Raw genomic sequence first — 17,374 nt, forward strand, 5'->3', positions numbered from 1 at the left:
AAGGTTAAATATAAATTATATGCTTTATGAGTTAATCAAATGCTGAATGCTGCGACTGACTGACTCTTCAAACAAAAACACTTTCTCAGCTTTTCCACTCTGAGCTAAAAATGTAGTTCAGTTTCCAAACAGCACACCACATCTCATTCACCATCGGGTGAAGAAATATTTTTGTATGGGCAACACGAAAGTGGAGAAGTGCAGAAAGTAGAAATAAAGAATATAAATATATGTATTGAATTATGTTGGAACTGCAGCTATCATTCAACCTAAGAGCAAAAACACCTTTCCTTCTGTTGTGACCCGCAACCATGCCGTGATGAAGTTACAAATGGAAGGAGTTGACTCAAATCATTCATCACCTAATATCTGTAATATGAATATTTTTGTTGAGAGATATTCGTATGTTAATGAGAGACCATTATGCAGAGGGAAGAACAACCGACGACTGCAACCTAAAACCCGTAATTTGCGAACTGTGATAAACTTTAATAGTTTCATTTTATTATGTAAAGATGGCATCAGCAGATTATACTTGTAAGCTGTTTGAAGTCAAAACAACGATACACGAAAGGGAATGTGCAAGTGGTGATTTAAATCGTATGTTTATGAGAAATTTGTATTGTGAATCAACTGTTGAAATATGTTGCGCGACATTAACAGCAGATGTTTTTTTTTTCATATTATTCTTCTTTTCTTTTCTTTTTTTTGCTTGTTTGTCAAACAATCTGAGGTTTAGTTGTTATATTCCTGAGTTTCATCATATGTTGCTGTTTATATAATACTAATCGTTACAAACTAAATATCTGCAGTAAGTATATTAAAAACACACGATTTGTCGCCACCTCTTGTTTAATTTCTCTTTATTCAAACGGCACTTTCTTTTAATCTTGTAAATAATGTTTTTATCGTTGTTTTATTTGTTTGCACACTTAATCCTCTGCGCACGCTGTTGTATTTATTTGCTTCTACACGCTCGCAAAAAAAAAATATATATATATATATATCATTTTGAAACAAATCGCGGTTGCGACTGATGTTTGTTTTGTTTGCATCGTATTATACGTGGAATGTAAGATTCGTTGATTAAACATTTCATGACGCATCATTACCGAGTTGTTGTCATGAATTCATAAATAATCATGAGACAGGTTTTTACGACTCATACTCCCTGCATAAATGCAATGCACTGAAGGAATGTAATTTTATTTATTTATTTATTTATTTTTATTACTATCATTATTATTGTCAGAATTAATATTCAGGTTTTCATCCATCACTATTTTATTTTTGATATTTTTTTCCAACATCTGTTTCAAGCAACATGGTCGATTGGAAATAAAGTAAACATCAATGGTTGGAGAAACTTTGATTTGCTTTGAGCGTGCAGATGCGCAAAGTTCAAAAGGTTTCAAAAAGGTGATGGGAAAGTTTAACCATATTTTTTTATTACTGAATTATTTCTCTCAAATGCTTTTTTTCTTTTGTATTGCACTTACATTCAAAACCAATTGGGAAGCGCTCTGAAGGCAGTGAAGTGGCGTATGAAAATATTTGCGTATTGGCGTTTTTTTAACGTGTGATGATTACGTTCCTAACGGTGATGGAAAAAATGTAACATATGAATGTGTGTTCAATAATAATAATAATTAAATGCCAAGTTCTCTTACTTTCTGTATCAAACAGTGAGTCTGTTTTCTAATCTCATTTTTTTAAAATGCGTATCGAGGTTTAGGAGGCACAATGTTGCTTAAAACTCAACTCTCACGAAAATGACACAAATTAAGGGAAGCTTCTACCGCACCCACCATTTCCATGTGTGCAACAGTAAGCGAGTCATTGTAACAATTTTTTTGTTGCGCGTGTGAAGTGTGAAATCCTCATGAGAACTCAAAATTTACCACAATAATACTCATTATACAAGGTTCTTTGAGTGGGGAAGGCGGCGCAGACTCAAATATCCAAAACAATTTATTTTCCCATATGGCGGAACGAACGGAAACTGTCGTGAAACACACACTACAAAGCGAGAAAAGTATATCTCCGGGTGCCGATACTCTCGAACGATGTGAACACAAACCCCTTATTTACGAACAGGAGGCTTTAGTTTGTTTATTTGTTTGTTTGTTTTTGAATCCATTCCTCACATCAGCGTCCAACATTAAATACAGGGAATTCAGAACCTTTATCATGATCATTATTGCTGTGTCTTGTAAGATGACACATATTTTATGATAGGAACTTACTGGGCACCAGCAGCCAACAAAAGAAATACGAAAGAACACAACAGTGATAGACATATATTACCTTGAAGCTACATGTGTACGTTTGCACGGAATTAGCTCAGTGATGTTTGCGAACTCAGAGAATAAGGAAAAGCGACAGTCAGATGAAATGAATAAAATACCAAATGTCGTGCATCAATTAATGTATTTGAAAATAGAATCTCATGCTGTATAGTCCTTAGAGGCATGAAAATAGATTCAATAACGCTAAGGCGTGACAGCAATGAGGCATGCGTTTATCAACATGCGTTGAAGGCGGGGGAAATGTCAGTGAATACCTGAGGAAGCGCCAAAACTATTTTTTTTTAATGGCCACAAAATGCTGCAGTAGAGCACTGTGGAAATATTTTCATTGGATAGAAAAATGTGTAAGGAAAGGTTACCGAACTTTATTGGAGGTTTATAAATGTTTTATCTGAGTAACCATGTGCGTGCTTTAGTACAGGAATACCTTTGCGATAAAGCTTCTATTTCCTTTAAAAGGAAACGGTAAGAAGTTACATTAGTTAAAAGAGTAAAACAAATATTTTAATCAAGAACAATATTCAATATTTTGCTTCAGGACAAAAAAATACTTATTCTGGGAGAAAAGCGTCTGAGGGGACGTGAAGCAAGAGTTGATAATGTTTTCAGTTTATATGGCTCCGTATGCAATGCAAAGTGAAGTCACATTATAATGGACAACGAAACTCAACTGCTCGGGATGGAGTTTGTTGATGGAACGCGTAGTGGCAATATAATGTGGAAGGATGAAGAACTTAACGTTGTCCCTGAAATTGAGGAAGCTGTTGAGAAGAAACCAGAGTGCAGGGAAGAAGTTGAAGCAATGGTTCCAACATCTCAAATGGGGTGATAATAAGCCAAGTTTACCGACGGAAGTAACAAAAACATATTCATCCATAGAGAAGAGCTCCGCGTATGGAATGTTGTAAGGAATGGAATTGAGTTATGGCGTACGCAACGTGTTATGTCAAGATGTCCTTATTTTTTACGATCATACGCTGCCATTGGTAACCCGGGGATTGGACAATCTCAGAATTTTGGTTCTTTCATCCTCTACAAGTTATTGCATTAGGATGCGGAAGAGTTACCTGTTGTTGCGTACTTCCGTGGCAGCATAGTGTATACATTTGAGAAATTAGGTAATGGTGGCTTTGACAGAGTTAAAATGTACAGTAAAGGTGCAGCAATGGACTCTCTCATGGTTATATCATCTAATACAGGTGGTTATATTATTTATGACTTCGTCAACAAAGGTGAGCAGCCACCGGCAGAAGTGGCTCCAAAATGGGGAAGCATTTTGATCAGTTCACCCAATTTGAGAAATTTTGACAGCTGGCAAAAGCAACGTAAAGGCGCGTTTATTGTTGTTAACTGCTGGGAAATGAGTGAAATGCGGGCCTTCTTCTCACGTATTGGACCCAAGCTTTTTCCTCAAGCCACGCCCGTTGAGTTGAGGGAAAAGTGGAACATGTATGAGAGCCGTGTGGAGCATGTTGGACCTTCACTTCGTTATGTGTTCGATGAAGCAAAGCATGCCACGCGTGAGGACGACATAGACAAAGAAATAAATTCCATCAAGTCCCATAAGCGGCGTGAACTCTATATTGGCGTGGTGGGTAACAAAGGCGAATGGAGAGAAAGTGACGAGTCTCACAAACTCGTGAAGGTTGTTCGTGCCTGTGGGAGAAACAATAGTGAGATATACATATGCGTACCTCACTCTGAATCCATAAAGAAGAGAATAATTGAGAAACTGAAATAACCGCTCAAAATTTAGCTCGGTTGGCGGGGCTTATTCCTACCCGTGAGATAATTCCAGCTTTATTTGAGTACAATGCTATAAAAGCACTTGGATTTCCCAAAGTGTTGAGTATCATCACTCAAATGACCAAACCACTGCCCGAAAGGGGAGTGAGGGAACAGGAAATTGCGCAGAATATCAGTGTCTTGAGGCATGTAGAGGAGAAATACCTGAACTTTGGAAATGCTGCCGATTTTACAGACGGTTATGGCATGGTAATACGTTCCCCAAGTCTCTTTCAGGCATACAAGGCGCTTCCTAACTTCCCTGTTTTGGATGCCTTCTTTGTTGTTGACCCTGATGCAATTGCTGAGGATAAAAAACAACAGAGAAGAGAAAAAAAGACAATGGTGATGTTGCAGTACACAACTGCTGAATCGCATGATACGAAGACAGGAACAGTCCTTGACATGCTGAAGAAACTTTTAAATCCAACCACTAATCCAAGTGATGAATATTGGAAAGAAGTTATGGGGCAGTATCAATGGGAAATAATTTATGTTCAGCACCCTGACGCCACTCCAATGAGAGTCAAGCAGCGATGTGATTTCACAGATGGTAAAGCAGATGATGAAAACCACAGGCATGTTGAAGTGTTTTGGAAAAATGATCTCAAACAATACTTCGTCAAATTTGACGTTAATATTGTTAAGGCATTAACCACTGCACTTTGTGCGGAGCTGAATGGTGCCACACCTCCACCAGCTGCGCACGAGGCAAGAGAAGTGGCGAATAGCGAATAATAATGATGAAACAGAGGTTACGGAATATACGGAAAGGAAAAGTTGTGGTAAATGTCCTTTCAGCCAAACCTGACGCCAATGGAGTTGTGCACTCCGAATCAAAGTTGAGGTGCAATCAGCATAAACAACTAATGAGTGCGTACCATTGTGCCAGAATTGATTAATTTTATTTATTTTTTTGCCATTGTTCAGCTCAGAATGATTAACATTACATATGGAAATCATTTGTCGTAGGAATATGCGTGTTGATGGAAACACTGCGCTATCGTTTATATCATATATTAATAGTTGATTTCATAACTTTAACCCCTTATTATGTTTTCTCTTGATAATTTTTATTTTTATGAAAAGGAAATAACATTTTGTATTGTGTGTGCTGTTGGAAATGATGCATTCAAAATCTCATTGGTCGTCTCATTGTATATGTTTTAATAACTGTTTCATGTATTTCCTACATCTCTTTCTACCATTGTTATTTACGATCAGCGTATGTTTGTGATTATGTAAAGGGTTTCTTGCGTGACGTGACATCATTTTACTTATCGTTAATTTAGTGCAGTGGTATTATTTTAAGTTTCCAATTATGCAAGCACTTCATTATTAGTAACATGGCATATATCTTATTTCTTCACTCTATCTTTCATGTCATTACTTCAAATCACATTGAGTTCAGAAGCGCCGAGTGAAAAAAAAAAAAGGCATGTAGTGGGGGCACTTTCCCCAATCATTGACGAAATGATGATGCTCAATTGTCAGCCAGTAACTTCTCCAACTGTGACGCACAGTTTGTCATTTTTAATTGAAAACAAAAAAAAAGTGACATGTTGAAATATGCTTAGTAACCAATACCATTCGTTTTTCTTACCATTACTTTTCAACCGTTGGAATCTCCCAAAACAATTGATCATGATTTTAGATTCATGAGTGAAATACTTTAGGAACTGCATGTGTGCGTGTCTGATCCTTGTGTATATGCTCATGTATGATCTCGAATCAGTGGAACATGTCGTCAAGGGCTAACGTGAAAAAGACTGAGTGGATCAGGTTATATATATTTATATATATATTTGTATTGTGGTGACTCTTTGTTTCTAACCTTCCTCTTTACCTTCATCGCTTGTTGATTTTTTATTATTTGTTGTTTCATTTTCTTTGGATGAACAATCATGTGTGTAAACAATATGTTTTTCCTGCATTGTGTATAGGTGTAATTACGGACTACACGAAACTCATCAATTTGTTTGACGCATGGTCGCTGAGGTAAATGTTGACACAGATATTGTATTTTAGGGATTGACCTTCATATAGGGATAGTGAGTATTACCAAATGAGTTACAGTAAGTAAATCCTGATTCAATTGAATCCTTTTAATATTCTTTTTTTTTGCGCTATTATCGTATTATTTTTCATCAGTCACTCCATTTCAATTATTTTTAATCATAAAGTAAAGAAGGTTGAGTTAATAATATTAAAAGAGTTATGTCAAGAGCAAATAGTCCCGCAGCTCCACAAGGAAATAATGAAAATCAACAAGTGGCAGGTAATATTGAAGGGCCCATGAGGAGGCCACGGGATGAAAATGTACCGCCTCCTCCTGCTGCTGCTCAGCCTCCACAAATACGGCAGAGAACTGAAGGGGGGCCCAACTGGACGATGAACAGTGAGGTTGAAGATGTATTGCTGCAACGCTATGCGGCTTTGTAATTTTTTCGCTGTCAACCCTTTGAACATAAATTATTTCCCATACCATATCATTGGAAAATTTGTCCCAATGTTTGAAGTAACTTCGCAAATACTTCTTCATCTTAAATAACCCACTGGTGCTGCAGTATTGTTTATCGGAAATTGTGAATTGCAGTCCCACAAAAGTCTTCGGGTTCTCAACAAAAAAGAACGCATCAACAACTGGGAAATTTCCTGATTGCGGCTTGTACAAAATCATGTATTCAATTTCAGTTCCAGCTCTAATTGTAGAATCATGAGCAACCTCAATCAAAGGATTCGTGAGTCTTGCTTCTTGCAGCACCTGCAGCACACTTTGTGGAGTTTGATTCCTAGCAAATGAGAGGCCCCGTAACTCCTTTGCCAACTCAATTAGTGCATCCTCATGCGACAATACTTCAATGTCACTCTTCTTGAAACGATAAGCAGCGAGGGTACGGTTAGACAGCAGTTGAGATACTAAAGCAGACTTTTCCTGTATAAAAGGTGCTAATCTCTTTCCTTGAGATAACCCGGCGCAGTTCCACTGCATCCCGCGCAACGACGGGCCGGGATTCTCTTCCACATCACTGGACAGCAGCATCTTAGTGGGGATGATACTGCTGATGGCACGCTAGCCACGTGCCCAGGGACCGACAAATGAAAAACGGTGTCCCAGCAAGACGCTGCTGATCCCTGTGCTGTATGATGCCGTAGCCGGAGCACAGCAGTGTTCCCCATGAAAGGAACGCTGCTGGCTCTTGGCTTCCCCCGATGAGACGGGGCACTGGACCCTGACACCACCTTGATGTGGCCAGCATCACCAGGGTGTGTAAAAGGTTTCAGTCGATCTGAAATAGCTTCCCCCGTGTAAGATGAAAGTGGCTTGCAGCGATGCGTATCATTCCACGTAGCTGAGTGTCGATAATCCTCAAGCTACTTGATACTTTTTTACTCTCTTCTTACATTTCCCTTTCCTATTAGTATTTTTTTGTTTATACAGAGCGATACGACAGAACATTGTAAAACGAGTGTGAAGGGTCTGGCTTTATTTGTGTGGCTGTGGTGAAGGCATGTAACTTCCTCTCCCTCTTGTTGGGTCATTTCATTATGCCTCACCAATTACATCATATACTTCTTGCCTTTTCTTCTTTTACTCCACTCAAGAGAACCTTAATTTAAAGATACAAATAGGGACACGTATGCTGAGCACTTGTTCTCTCCTTTCTTTACGAGAGAATTATTTGATGCATCATAAGCATTAAAGGAGACGTTTCTCCACATCTGCAGGTATCTTCATTTTACAATGGGAAACAACAATATCAGAACATGCACGCATTTACAGTTCTACAAGGCCAGAGCTCACTCTTGACTTTTAGCTGAATATATATATATATATATATACCAATATAAAAATAAATATTTTTGCGATGATAATGCAAAATAATATAGTGCTATACATTTATGGAAGATCAAGGACATTTATGTTTTTGTTCTCATAATATTTTACACATGATGAGTCACAGCAGTCTTTATTTGTTTGTGCAGGTGCAACTTATGTGTCTGCGATATGTATGCTGGTGTTATTCGTTTGAGTTGTTTATTGGGTGTGAATAATACCTTTGCTAGGGATTATACTGCATGTGTTCACTAAACCATCTTAATGTGTTTGTTTTTATTGAAAGCTTGCGTTGAGAATGTTTTGGGCTTATGTTTTCTCATAATACTCAACTATTCTTTTACTCTCGCACTGAAGCTCTATGCAAGAAGGAAGGTGTAAGTTTAAAAAACTTAGTTTTGAAGTGCCAAACATGTCCACTTCAGTACACCCATCACTAACGGAAATTACAAATCTTCACAGAGTGGTGAGTTTGAGTGGGAGTTTCCGAACTGGCGGGAAGAGATGTGAATGTACGAAGTAAGAACAGAAGAATATCACCTGATGTGTTCTTTTTGAATTTTTATAAAGCAACCAGACACGATGTTACACATATGGTCAAGTGAAGTATTGCACTACAACTTGTCAAATAAACAAATTTGCAGCAACTAAAGGGGAATAAATGCAACAACAGGTCCCTGAAGCATGGAGTTGAGTGGTCTTTAATTATAGCATAACCAAAGCTTCACAAAGGAAACACCTTGAAAAACATTCTACAATGGGAAAGTAAAAACCATGCAGGAGGAAGTCACCTGAAAGGGGTGGGGAATAAAACGGTGCGTCACTCTTTTTAAAAAATACAGCAGTCCCTCAGCAGCTGAGGATTGAAAAAGGAAAATGGAGTGACACCAAGAGCACTTTTGCAACCAATAGTAAACTCATTGGTGAAAGGAGTTATTATTTTTATTGCAGTTCCCACACAAAGCTGTCCGTACATTATGGCATTGGTTTCAGGAACCAACAGAATAGCAAAGTGAATGTGGCCGAGGACTAAAACATGTGAGCGATAGGAATTCGTCATGTGGAGTTTTTATGCATTGGCGGAAAATCATTACCGAACGACAGCATAGGATGTAACTGCACTTCTATTTGTTGTTGTAAGTTTACGACTCTCAGAGAGCAACGCCATTTCAGTACAGGAGAGCTCTTCCATCATCTCTATTGGACACACCGACGCGGATGTTGTTTTTGGGTCCGTCTTTACAGTACGGTAACAGGTGAACCCATCAAACAAACACAACACATGTTGTAATGGGGATTCGATAATATCTTGCAGGAAGTTCCGTCCAGAGTGGTATCCAGTTGCAATATCAATGGAATGAATTACATCCAGCCATTTGATGGCAAAAAGAAATTACACAGCTCCAAAAAAAGAGCAAAATGTTATACCACACTCACACGAAAAGCAAGCCTCAATAGTGGATTTTTTTGGGAACCTTCCAAAGAAATTCAAAAGCGATACCCACATACTCACACGATGCGTAATTATCAACTGGGAAAAGGATATTGCCAGTGTGAGAAAAGTCATAGGGAGGAACCCAGTGGAAAGGGAAAAATCATAGCCATTACCACAAAGGGGAAAAGTGACACCATACTGAAACGACCACACGTAATGATAGAACATCCCATAAAGAGAAGAGCACTGCTGACACGCGCAGCGGCAGTAGTTGCAATGGAACACAACATTGACAACATATTATTAATACAATTGGGAAAGCACATCTACACAATGGAACTTCCACAAAGCACAGTGCGGTATTTCAAATGTGTGACAGCTGCCGTCAGCAAGTCGATTCTTTTAATGTTTTTGATGTAAGATACAATTGGAAGAAATGTGCAGCCTCAGTGTGAGGGAAGCCGGGACTTATAACAGGGAATACCTTTCCAAATTATTGAGGGCACAACATTCCTTGACACTCACAAGGGAAAACAAAGGTGACATCACGGGATGAGGAAAAAAAAGACTTCACCTCTCCAATAGGAAATGAATGTGGGAATGATTTCCCTTCCGTGGATTTGACAGAGGATGATGCAAGCAGCGAGTAAACAATTTGATGAGGTTTGGAGAACTATGAATAGCACAGATGATGTGGAAAGAGAAAGTATAAAACAAGGAGTCTGAATTGCACATTGCAGAAAAGTATGCCCAAATAATGAAGCAGCCGCGTATCATTGGCACAGTTTCAGAGAGACATACGACAGGATGGGTTGTGCGCCATTCTTTGTGATGGAGGAAAAACAGAATTGGAAGAAGGCGTTGATTTATTGCATGACCAAAGGCTAAAAAGAGCAGGGATGATTGTGAGGCATATGTCCCATTGTGTCACTTTTCCCAGTTGATAATTACTCTCCATGACCAGTCGGTGGCAGTGTTTGATCTAAAGTCATTTCTCTCCCAAGTGAAGTTGCCTGAGGATATTCGGGTGAGGTTCCGATACGTTAGCGAAAATGAGGAACTATTGAATTTGAATCGACTCCCCATCAGTTAATAAAGGAAGCACTGGAGTTTTACACACCATCACAAGGGTCTTTTCAGGGGGAGCATATGTCGTGAGGCTGCAGCAGGCGACCCCTGAAAGATTGAGGACTCAAACATGGATATGCAACATATGTATTAGTGTGAGGCACATGACGTGGTTAAATGTCGTGGAAACAAAATAGTTACGAACATGGAGGAATGTGAGGCATACTATCATTGGTGATTTGCAAAAGATGACACAACAATGTGATTTCATTGGAGTTTTGGTTTAACCATGAAAAGCAGACAGTATTGCTGGGACAACGAAAGTGACACAACAATTACGAGTATCCCTTGCTATATGAAAAAAACTACCATAGAATAAATGGAAACTGTTGTATCACGCATGATGTACGTGGCAGCAGGAGTGAGAAAAAACAATAGCTTTCCCCTTAATACTACTACTGCTACTTATTTTTTTAATGAAAACCTGCATTACGAATGGTTTTGGACTTAGGAGTGCAGAGTATTATTTTGTACGGTTATATTTCTCTAAACACACCTGTACTCCCCGTTTATTTACACAGCTGTCTGCAAGAGAGTGAAATTTTTAGAAAGCCCACACAACACAACTCTCTTCGCCACGCACAGGAGACGGGTTAAAGACGCTTTCAGACACTTCCGCTTCGTTAGTAAATTATCGTTTCAATTCATATTTTGTGTAGGATAATGAGGAACGCTTACTGTTTATCCAGCATGATAATTATTTCGTATATCTTTCTTGTCGGTAGTAAAAAGGGAAGGTAAGAACTAAACTATTCATTATTTGTTATTATTGCTGTTGAGAGCTATGACTATGAGAGATGGCTTAGGTAGGATGTATGAAATGCGTCACTATATACTTTATTGAAGGTGTGACGGTACAGAGCGATTCAAAATAAGAATTGAAGGAAATAACGATTAAGTGATATAAGTTTTCTCAGTTATTTTACTATTGTTTGTGAAGTACGCCTATTTGAATTGAATCCTCCGCTTGAAGGAAGATATTAACGATCCAACAATATTAGATCACCGAAAGGATCAGATGCCATTAGGAATGTAATAAATTAGTGCATGAGTGAAATATTCAAATGTTGGTGTTCAATTCAAATTATAACCTCTGCACTATGAATGTCTCTCGATGTTTATAATTTGAGAGAGCAAAAGTGACGGCGCTACTATTTATTTCTTCCAGTTCATGAATACATATACACACATATATATATATATAATCAGATGTGACATGAAAAATCATTTAAGCATCAGGTATGAGCATCTTTCCATTCATTTAAACTAAGACGATACAATAAGGTAAGGTTAGGCTGAAGTGAAGGTATTATAATGTTATTGGTTGGTGAGGCATCACAATATTGAATATTGAAACAGCATATTTCCCTCCAGTTATCCTTATTTCATTTTTTTGTGATTAATTAACACTTATTCGGTGACGCCGTTGGGGAAAATCTTTTTATTATTTGAATGAATTGCTTACGGAAGTTGTAACAAAACGGACACATACGCACACTCCTCTAATTAATGTATATGTGATTAGTATGTTATACATTCCAGTTCTGCTCTTACCAACTTTATTATGCTCTCTTTTGACCAGTAATTCAAAATCCAGAGAAGCTATTCAGTAAAAAAAAAAAAACAGTCTCAAGCAACCGATGGGAATAACCCTAGCCAACAAAAAGCATAAGTCTGAACCTTCAGAGCAGTCAGCAGTGCAGATACAACACCATCTTGAAGCTGGAACGTGCCAGCTTTTGACTACGGAATCTAAGACCGATGAAGATCCAGCAATGGCTATGGGAGCGTTGATGGAGGAAAAGAAGAGGCTAGAAGAAGAGGCATATCTAATAAAAAGCAGTGTTGAAACACACAAAAACGAATTAAGCAAACTTACAGGCGGTGAACAAAGCAAAAAGCACATGGTTCTTGCCAGCATTGACTACACCCACTATGATGGGCCTCAAAATGCTTCTGAAGCTACCCTTTCTACCGTGGATATTGATAGGGGCCAATTTCTTGCAGCTCGGGGGGCTACCGCACTCCGAAAGTTGCATGTCACAGTGGGGAGCAGCGCTTTTGACGTTAAGAGCCTTTGTGAATGGAAGTTTATCGAGGAGTTATGTGTTTCAATACGCAACGGCACGGTTGCAAATGTTCACTACGCTGTCCAGCTCCCCAAGTTAAAAAAGCTTTGGCTGAAAGGGGAATGCGTCGACAACAATGATTCCCGGCATATAAGCCACATGGCGGCTCTTGAGGAGCTAACAATCTCTAATTGCGCGAAACTGACATCCGTTGAAGGAATTCACCGCCTTCAGAACCTCACCATGCTGGATTTGAGCCGCACATGTGTTGACAATAGCTTCATGGTGGAGCTATCCATGTGCCCATCGCTGCTCGCGTTGGATCTCTCATTCTGTTATCGGATAACCAACGCAATTCCGCTTTCCAAAATTGAGACTCTCGAGGAGTTATGCCTTGAGGACTGCAGAGGAATAGAAAAAGGCATTGGGACATTCGGATCACTACCACGACTACGTGTTTTGAACATAAAGGGCCTGCGTCTTACAAATGCCTGTATAGGCGGCCTAAGCGGCAGCAAGTCAATTATAAGGCTTAAAATGGAAAATTTCGTTGAATCGCGCGGTTCAAGGAAGTTGTTAAACATTAAAACATTACGGAAACTGTGCGTTCATAGCAGCAACCACACGGACTGCGAAATCAGCGGCTACCTCAAGAACTGCAGAAAGTCCTTTGTTTCGGGCGCTGAGGGTTTGCTGATTGACGACCGATCACTCAAGACAATTTGTGCATCTCGATTCCTGGTGTCACTCGACGTTTCACATTCTCTTGCCCTGACAAATGTTTCGCCCATATGCATGGCCTTGAATTTGGAGGAGCTGAATCTCAAAGGCTGTTGCAACATACAAAATGGACTTGACAAGCTTGGAAGTCTCCCCAAGCTAAGCGTTCTCCTACTTTCAGAGACGACTACAAAAGGCGAAGGAATAAGCACAGTCAGCAACTGCAAGCGTTTGGACACACTAAAGCTTTATATGGACAAACAATATTACCTTAACACCAAGCGCTGGGATCGAATAAAGTTCCCCGCACTGGAACCGGACAACCGCTGTGGAACAGCGCGAAAAGATGGCATTATTGGAACACTTCTGAATCTTCGAGTATTGAAACTGAAGAACATATGTCTTGGTGGTGGGTATGTAAGTGCTTTGGCTGCTTCAGACTCGCTCGTAAGTCTTACTCTTAAAAACTGTACGGGCATCGGTGACGTGACACCTTTATCAAGCATTTGGACGCTGGAGAAGCTGAGCCTGTACGGTTGCAGCTCGGTGGATGTGGGGTTTGGGTCACTGGGAAGACTCCCACGCCTTCGTGCGTTGAACATCGGCAAAACATGCGCCAACAACTATTCGCTTACAAACATTTGCTCATCAACAACTCTCGTACAACTTGACATTAGCTGTTGCGAAGCAATTACTGACATCAAGCCCCTCACAAAAGTGAAAACACTCGAAGAAGTTAGCCTTGCCTCGTGTCGTAATATCCGCAGCGGACTCTACAACCTTAACAACATCCCTTGCCTGAGAGTAGCGATACTTTATTCCACTGTCATTACAAACGAAGAAGTTCGTGCTCTTAAAAGATGTGGGTCCCTCTCTGTGTTGGACCTCGGACGCTGCGATGCTTTTTCCGACATCACCTCAATCGAAGGGTTTACTAACCTTGAAGTTTTAGACCTTTTCGCCTACAGAGGAGGGTCGATATGCATGGCCGCTCTGTGCAAATTGCGGTGGCTGCGAGTTCTGGATCTGACGTGCGTCCGTGTCTCAGATGACCACCTTAAAAAGCTTTGTTCGGGGGCGAAATTGGAGGAGTTAAGGCTTTGTTCTTGCAATGAAATAACTAACATTGAGCCGGTCGCAAAGATGAAACCACTAAAAATATTACATCTTGACCAGTGTAAAAACATTAAAAGGGGTTTTGACAGCCTTCTTGAGCTTCCGTATCTACACCTTCTAAGCTTACCCGATAGCAGGATAAGTTCACGCATTATGGAGGCTTTAAAGGCAAAACACATATCAATGGGACCGTGGAAGATACACCTTGGCTTAAAGCAATATTCTGTCCCCTGCTCTCAATGTTAGTCGTGGCGAAGAGGCAACTGACGTGTTTGCGGAAAATACTGCGACTGGATGAGTAGCCAGCCAATCTTTCAAGCAAATTTGGGCCTGGCACCCAATTTTTTGTCCTTAATGAGAAACAAGAGAAACATCGTAGGAAGTAAAAGGGGTTTCCGAGCTTTTGGGTCCCAGAGGGGAAACCACTTTACAATAAATTGCGACTTTCTTAAATCATCCAACTCTCGCCCCAGCCTGACACACCGTTGGCAGCCGCGAACATAACTACTTTTCGATTGAAATGGCTTCCATCATTTTCGTTTGTGCCGCCTTGGAACCACTTGTTATACAAACTTTCTTTTCGGCGTTAGTTGGGCAGTGGTTTTCTTCTCCGGTGAGTCAGATTTTAAAACCTCTTGCGCGGCAAAGGGGAATGTGGCTACATAAAACAATTAAAATGCCGCCAGAACAAATTACATACTAATATCGCTTGTTATAGTTTTACAAGGAAGCTTTCTTATGTTTTGTTCGTATGATAACTCGTTCACTGCTTAACACATAATTTTGTTTTATTTCACGAACCGTCTTTCAAAAAGCAATTGATCTTCAGGGTGTCAGAAAGACTCTTATCATGTGAAGAAAGCGAAACTTAACACCCATCTTCCCCATATAAACACCTTTTAGCCACGCTTAAAGCTCAGTAGGAGCTCAGAATTGGGGTATATGGCGCCGCGCACTTACTTATCGTCACTTACAGGTTCATTACACACAAACAATCCGACACTGGCGGTAACGCGCTTAGGTTAAAGAAAAAAGAAATAGGCAAGGAGAAAACCCCCTGTGACAGTTGGAAGGACGAAAGCATTGTCCTAATTCCGTCCTACAGAAAAGTAGAGAAACGACGGAAGCCCAACTTGGATGCATTATGAAGCGTATAAGCGAACGAACCAACTGCGAGATCATGCGTCGAACGCCGTTGTGCCGAGGCGATGCAGGCGAGAGTGACATGCCCAATTTTCAAGCAGGTGGAATCCGAAAGAGAACACCTTTCCCCCTTGATATATAACGACTGTTTGGCATTGCCGTGTATTCTCTTCTAGCTCCAACACGTTTTGGATGAAGCCGTCTGTGCAACTTAGCACTGTCCCAAGAACTAGGCAGCTAAGAGTCACGAGTAGAAATGAAAAAAAACACGAGTTAGCATGAAGAATCGTATGAATGTCGGACTCACAACCCAGCAACTGATGGAGCATTTTGAACAGCGGCGATGCTTATGATAGAAATGGAATAGCGTTTTTGGAACATGGATCCCGTTAGAGTTGGACAGACTGCTGCTCGTTCTACTGAAGCTCCCACTCAAACTTATTTGGGGAAAAAGCATTTAGGTCGCGTTGGTAACGGCAACTCTATCGGCACATCGCTTTGTTAACGCTACGTTACAAAACTGCACAGATTTCTAATACAATAAAAGAAAGAGAACCGAGTATCGGAAAGCAAAAGCAGTCAGCCGGAAGCGGCCATTACAAAGAAGAGGCGACCAACAGCGGAGGTTAACGAGATACAGCACGAAGGCCCAGGCTTAGTCGTACTGTGGTGAAGAGTTATCTACCCCAGCCCCAAAAAACAAAAAAATTAAGATCAGTTTGCATTATTTTTAAGTGGCCCACGTGTGTGGTTATCCAACTCTCCCAGAGTATTCTGCCCTATTTAGAAACAACCATGGAGTTTTCATTGATCGGCAAATAAGCTAAAAAATTGTGACGTCCCCTCCATTTTTCGGAGCATCATCTGATTTTGATTTTCAAAAAAAAAAATGAAGAAAGTGATGATTTATCTTCGCGATGGGATGCACGAATTCACAATACGACAGACACGGCGAACATGACATGGAAAGGCAACCACATGTTAACGTTGCTCCAAATCGCAGCCACAAACCAGACAAAGAACACTGTAATGGTAGCGGCCGACTCCACCAGCCGTTTGCGTTCGGCACCTCGTATTGTCAACGGAAGGCAAGAACACTTACGGTTCATCATTTAGAGAGAGCACTGTTCCTCCCCCCACCCCTCCGACATTACAAAAATATATACACATACGTATGCACAAGCGCGGCATACGGGTATATGATATCACGTGATGATGCAGAACTTTCAAAGCATCAACAGCGTACACCACACACTATAGAGAGAGATAGTCATGCCTTTCTGATCTTTTCTTTTTTCACTCAATCTTATCATTCCACATCATTTCTTCCAATAGAACACGATGGTATGGAGTAATAATGTGAGGTGAAGCACATACATATGATGTGAGAAGGAGAGGTGTGACACTGTAGTGTTTCATCCGAAGGAAGAGTTAACAAATAACATATACAGTAGCCACACCTCCCATATTGTGCACATAATGCCTCATGGTATATTATTAGTATGTACAGGGGAAAACTATGTCGATATATTATAACAAACCTTCACAGCCACAAAATATACGGTTTGCATTATTCTCACATTTCTAGAAAAGCGGCAAACACAAAGGAGCTTATTATCATATTCCTATAAATTCCCCATACGTGTGCAAGCTGTCTCCTCAGCATATAATATATTGTGATATGGTGAGCATAAACCCCCCCCCCACCAGTGCGACAAATATGGGATCAATGTAAAAATTAAAAAATACATATACACCTGCCTCTTGGACATATTGGATGTCATATACATGGGAATCTCACCCAAAATAAAGGCGTACAGAATATATTATT

At 40.0% G+C, this 17,374-nt stretch overlaps 1 protein-coding gene and 3 pseudogenes across 1 annotated transcript, besides 14 other annotated features; 3 read left to right on the forward strand and 1 right to left on the reverse strand.

Moving 5' to 3' along the window:
• Nucleotides 1-11,915: part of a sequence feature (sequence corresponds to BAC RPCI93-25N24) that runs on past the window's edge.
• Nucleotides 670-718: a sequence feature (T-rich).
• Nucleotides 981-1,007: a sequence feature (AT_rich).
• Nucleotides 1,205-1,227: a microsatellite.
• Nucleotides 2,107-2,130: a microsatellite.
• Nucleotides 3,024-4,832, forward strand: Tb927.2.1330 (annotated as a pseudogene).
• Nucleotides 4,992-5,012: a sequence feature (AT_rich).
• Nucleotides 5,878-5,901: a sequence feature (AT_rich).
• Tb927.2.1344 lies at nt 6,312-6,524 on the forward strand (annotated as a pseudogene).
• On the reverse strand, nt 6,526-7,041 carry Tb927.2.1350 (annotated as a pseudogene).
• Nucleotides 7,041-7,362: a mobile genetic element.
• Nucleotides 7,114-7,362: a mobile genetic element.
• Nucleotides 7,917-7,937: a microsatellite.
• Nucleotides 7,940-7,960: a sequence feature (AT_rich).
• Nucleotides 8,850-11,251: a mobile genetic element.
• Nucleotides 10,915-11,250: a mobile genetic element.
• Nucleotides 11,916-17,374: part of a sequence feature (sequence corresponds to BAC RPCI93-27H14) that runs on past the window's edge.
• Nucleotides 12,136-14,646, forward strand: Tb927.2.1380 (leucine-rich repeat protein (LRRP), putative; the record flags this gene model as incomplete). The annotated part of the gene is made up of 1 exon (XM_946407.1): nt 12,136-14,646. The coding sequence occupies one exon, from the start codon at nt 12,136-12,138 to the stop codon at nt 14,644-14,646; it is 2,511 nt and encodes an 836-aa protein (XP_951500.1).

Source organism: Trypanosoma brucei, chromosome 2 (genome assembly GCF_000002445.2).
Source record: "Trypanosoma brucei brucei TREU927 chromosome 2, complete sequence".
Classification (NCBI taxonomy): Eukaryota; Euglenozoa; class Kinetoplastea; order Trypanosomatida; family Trypanosomatidae; genus Trypanosoma; species Trypanosoma brucei.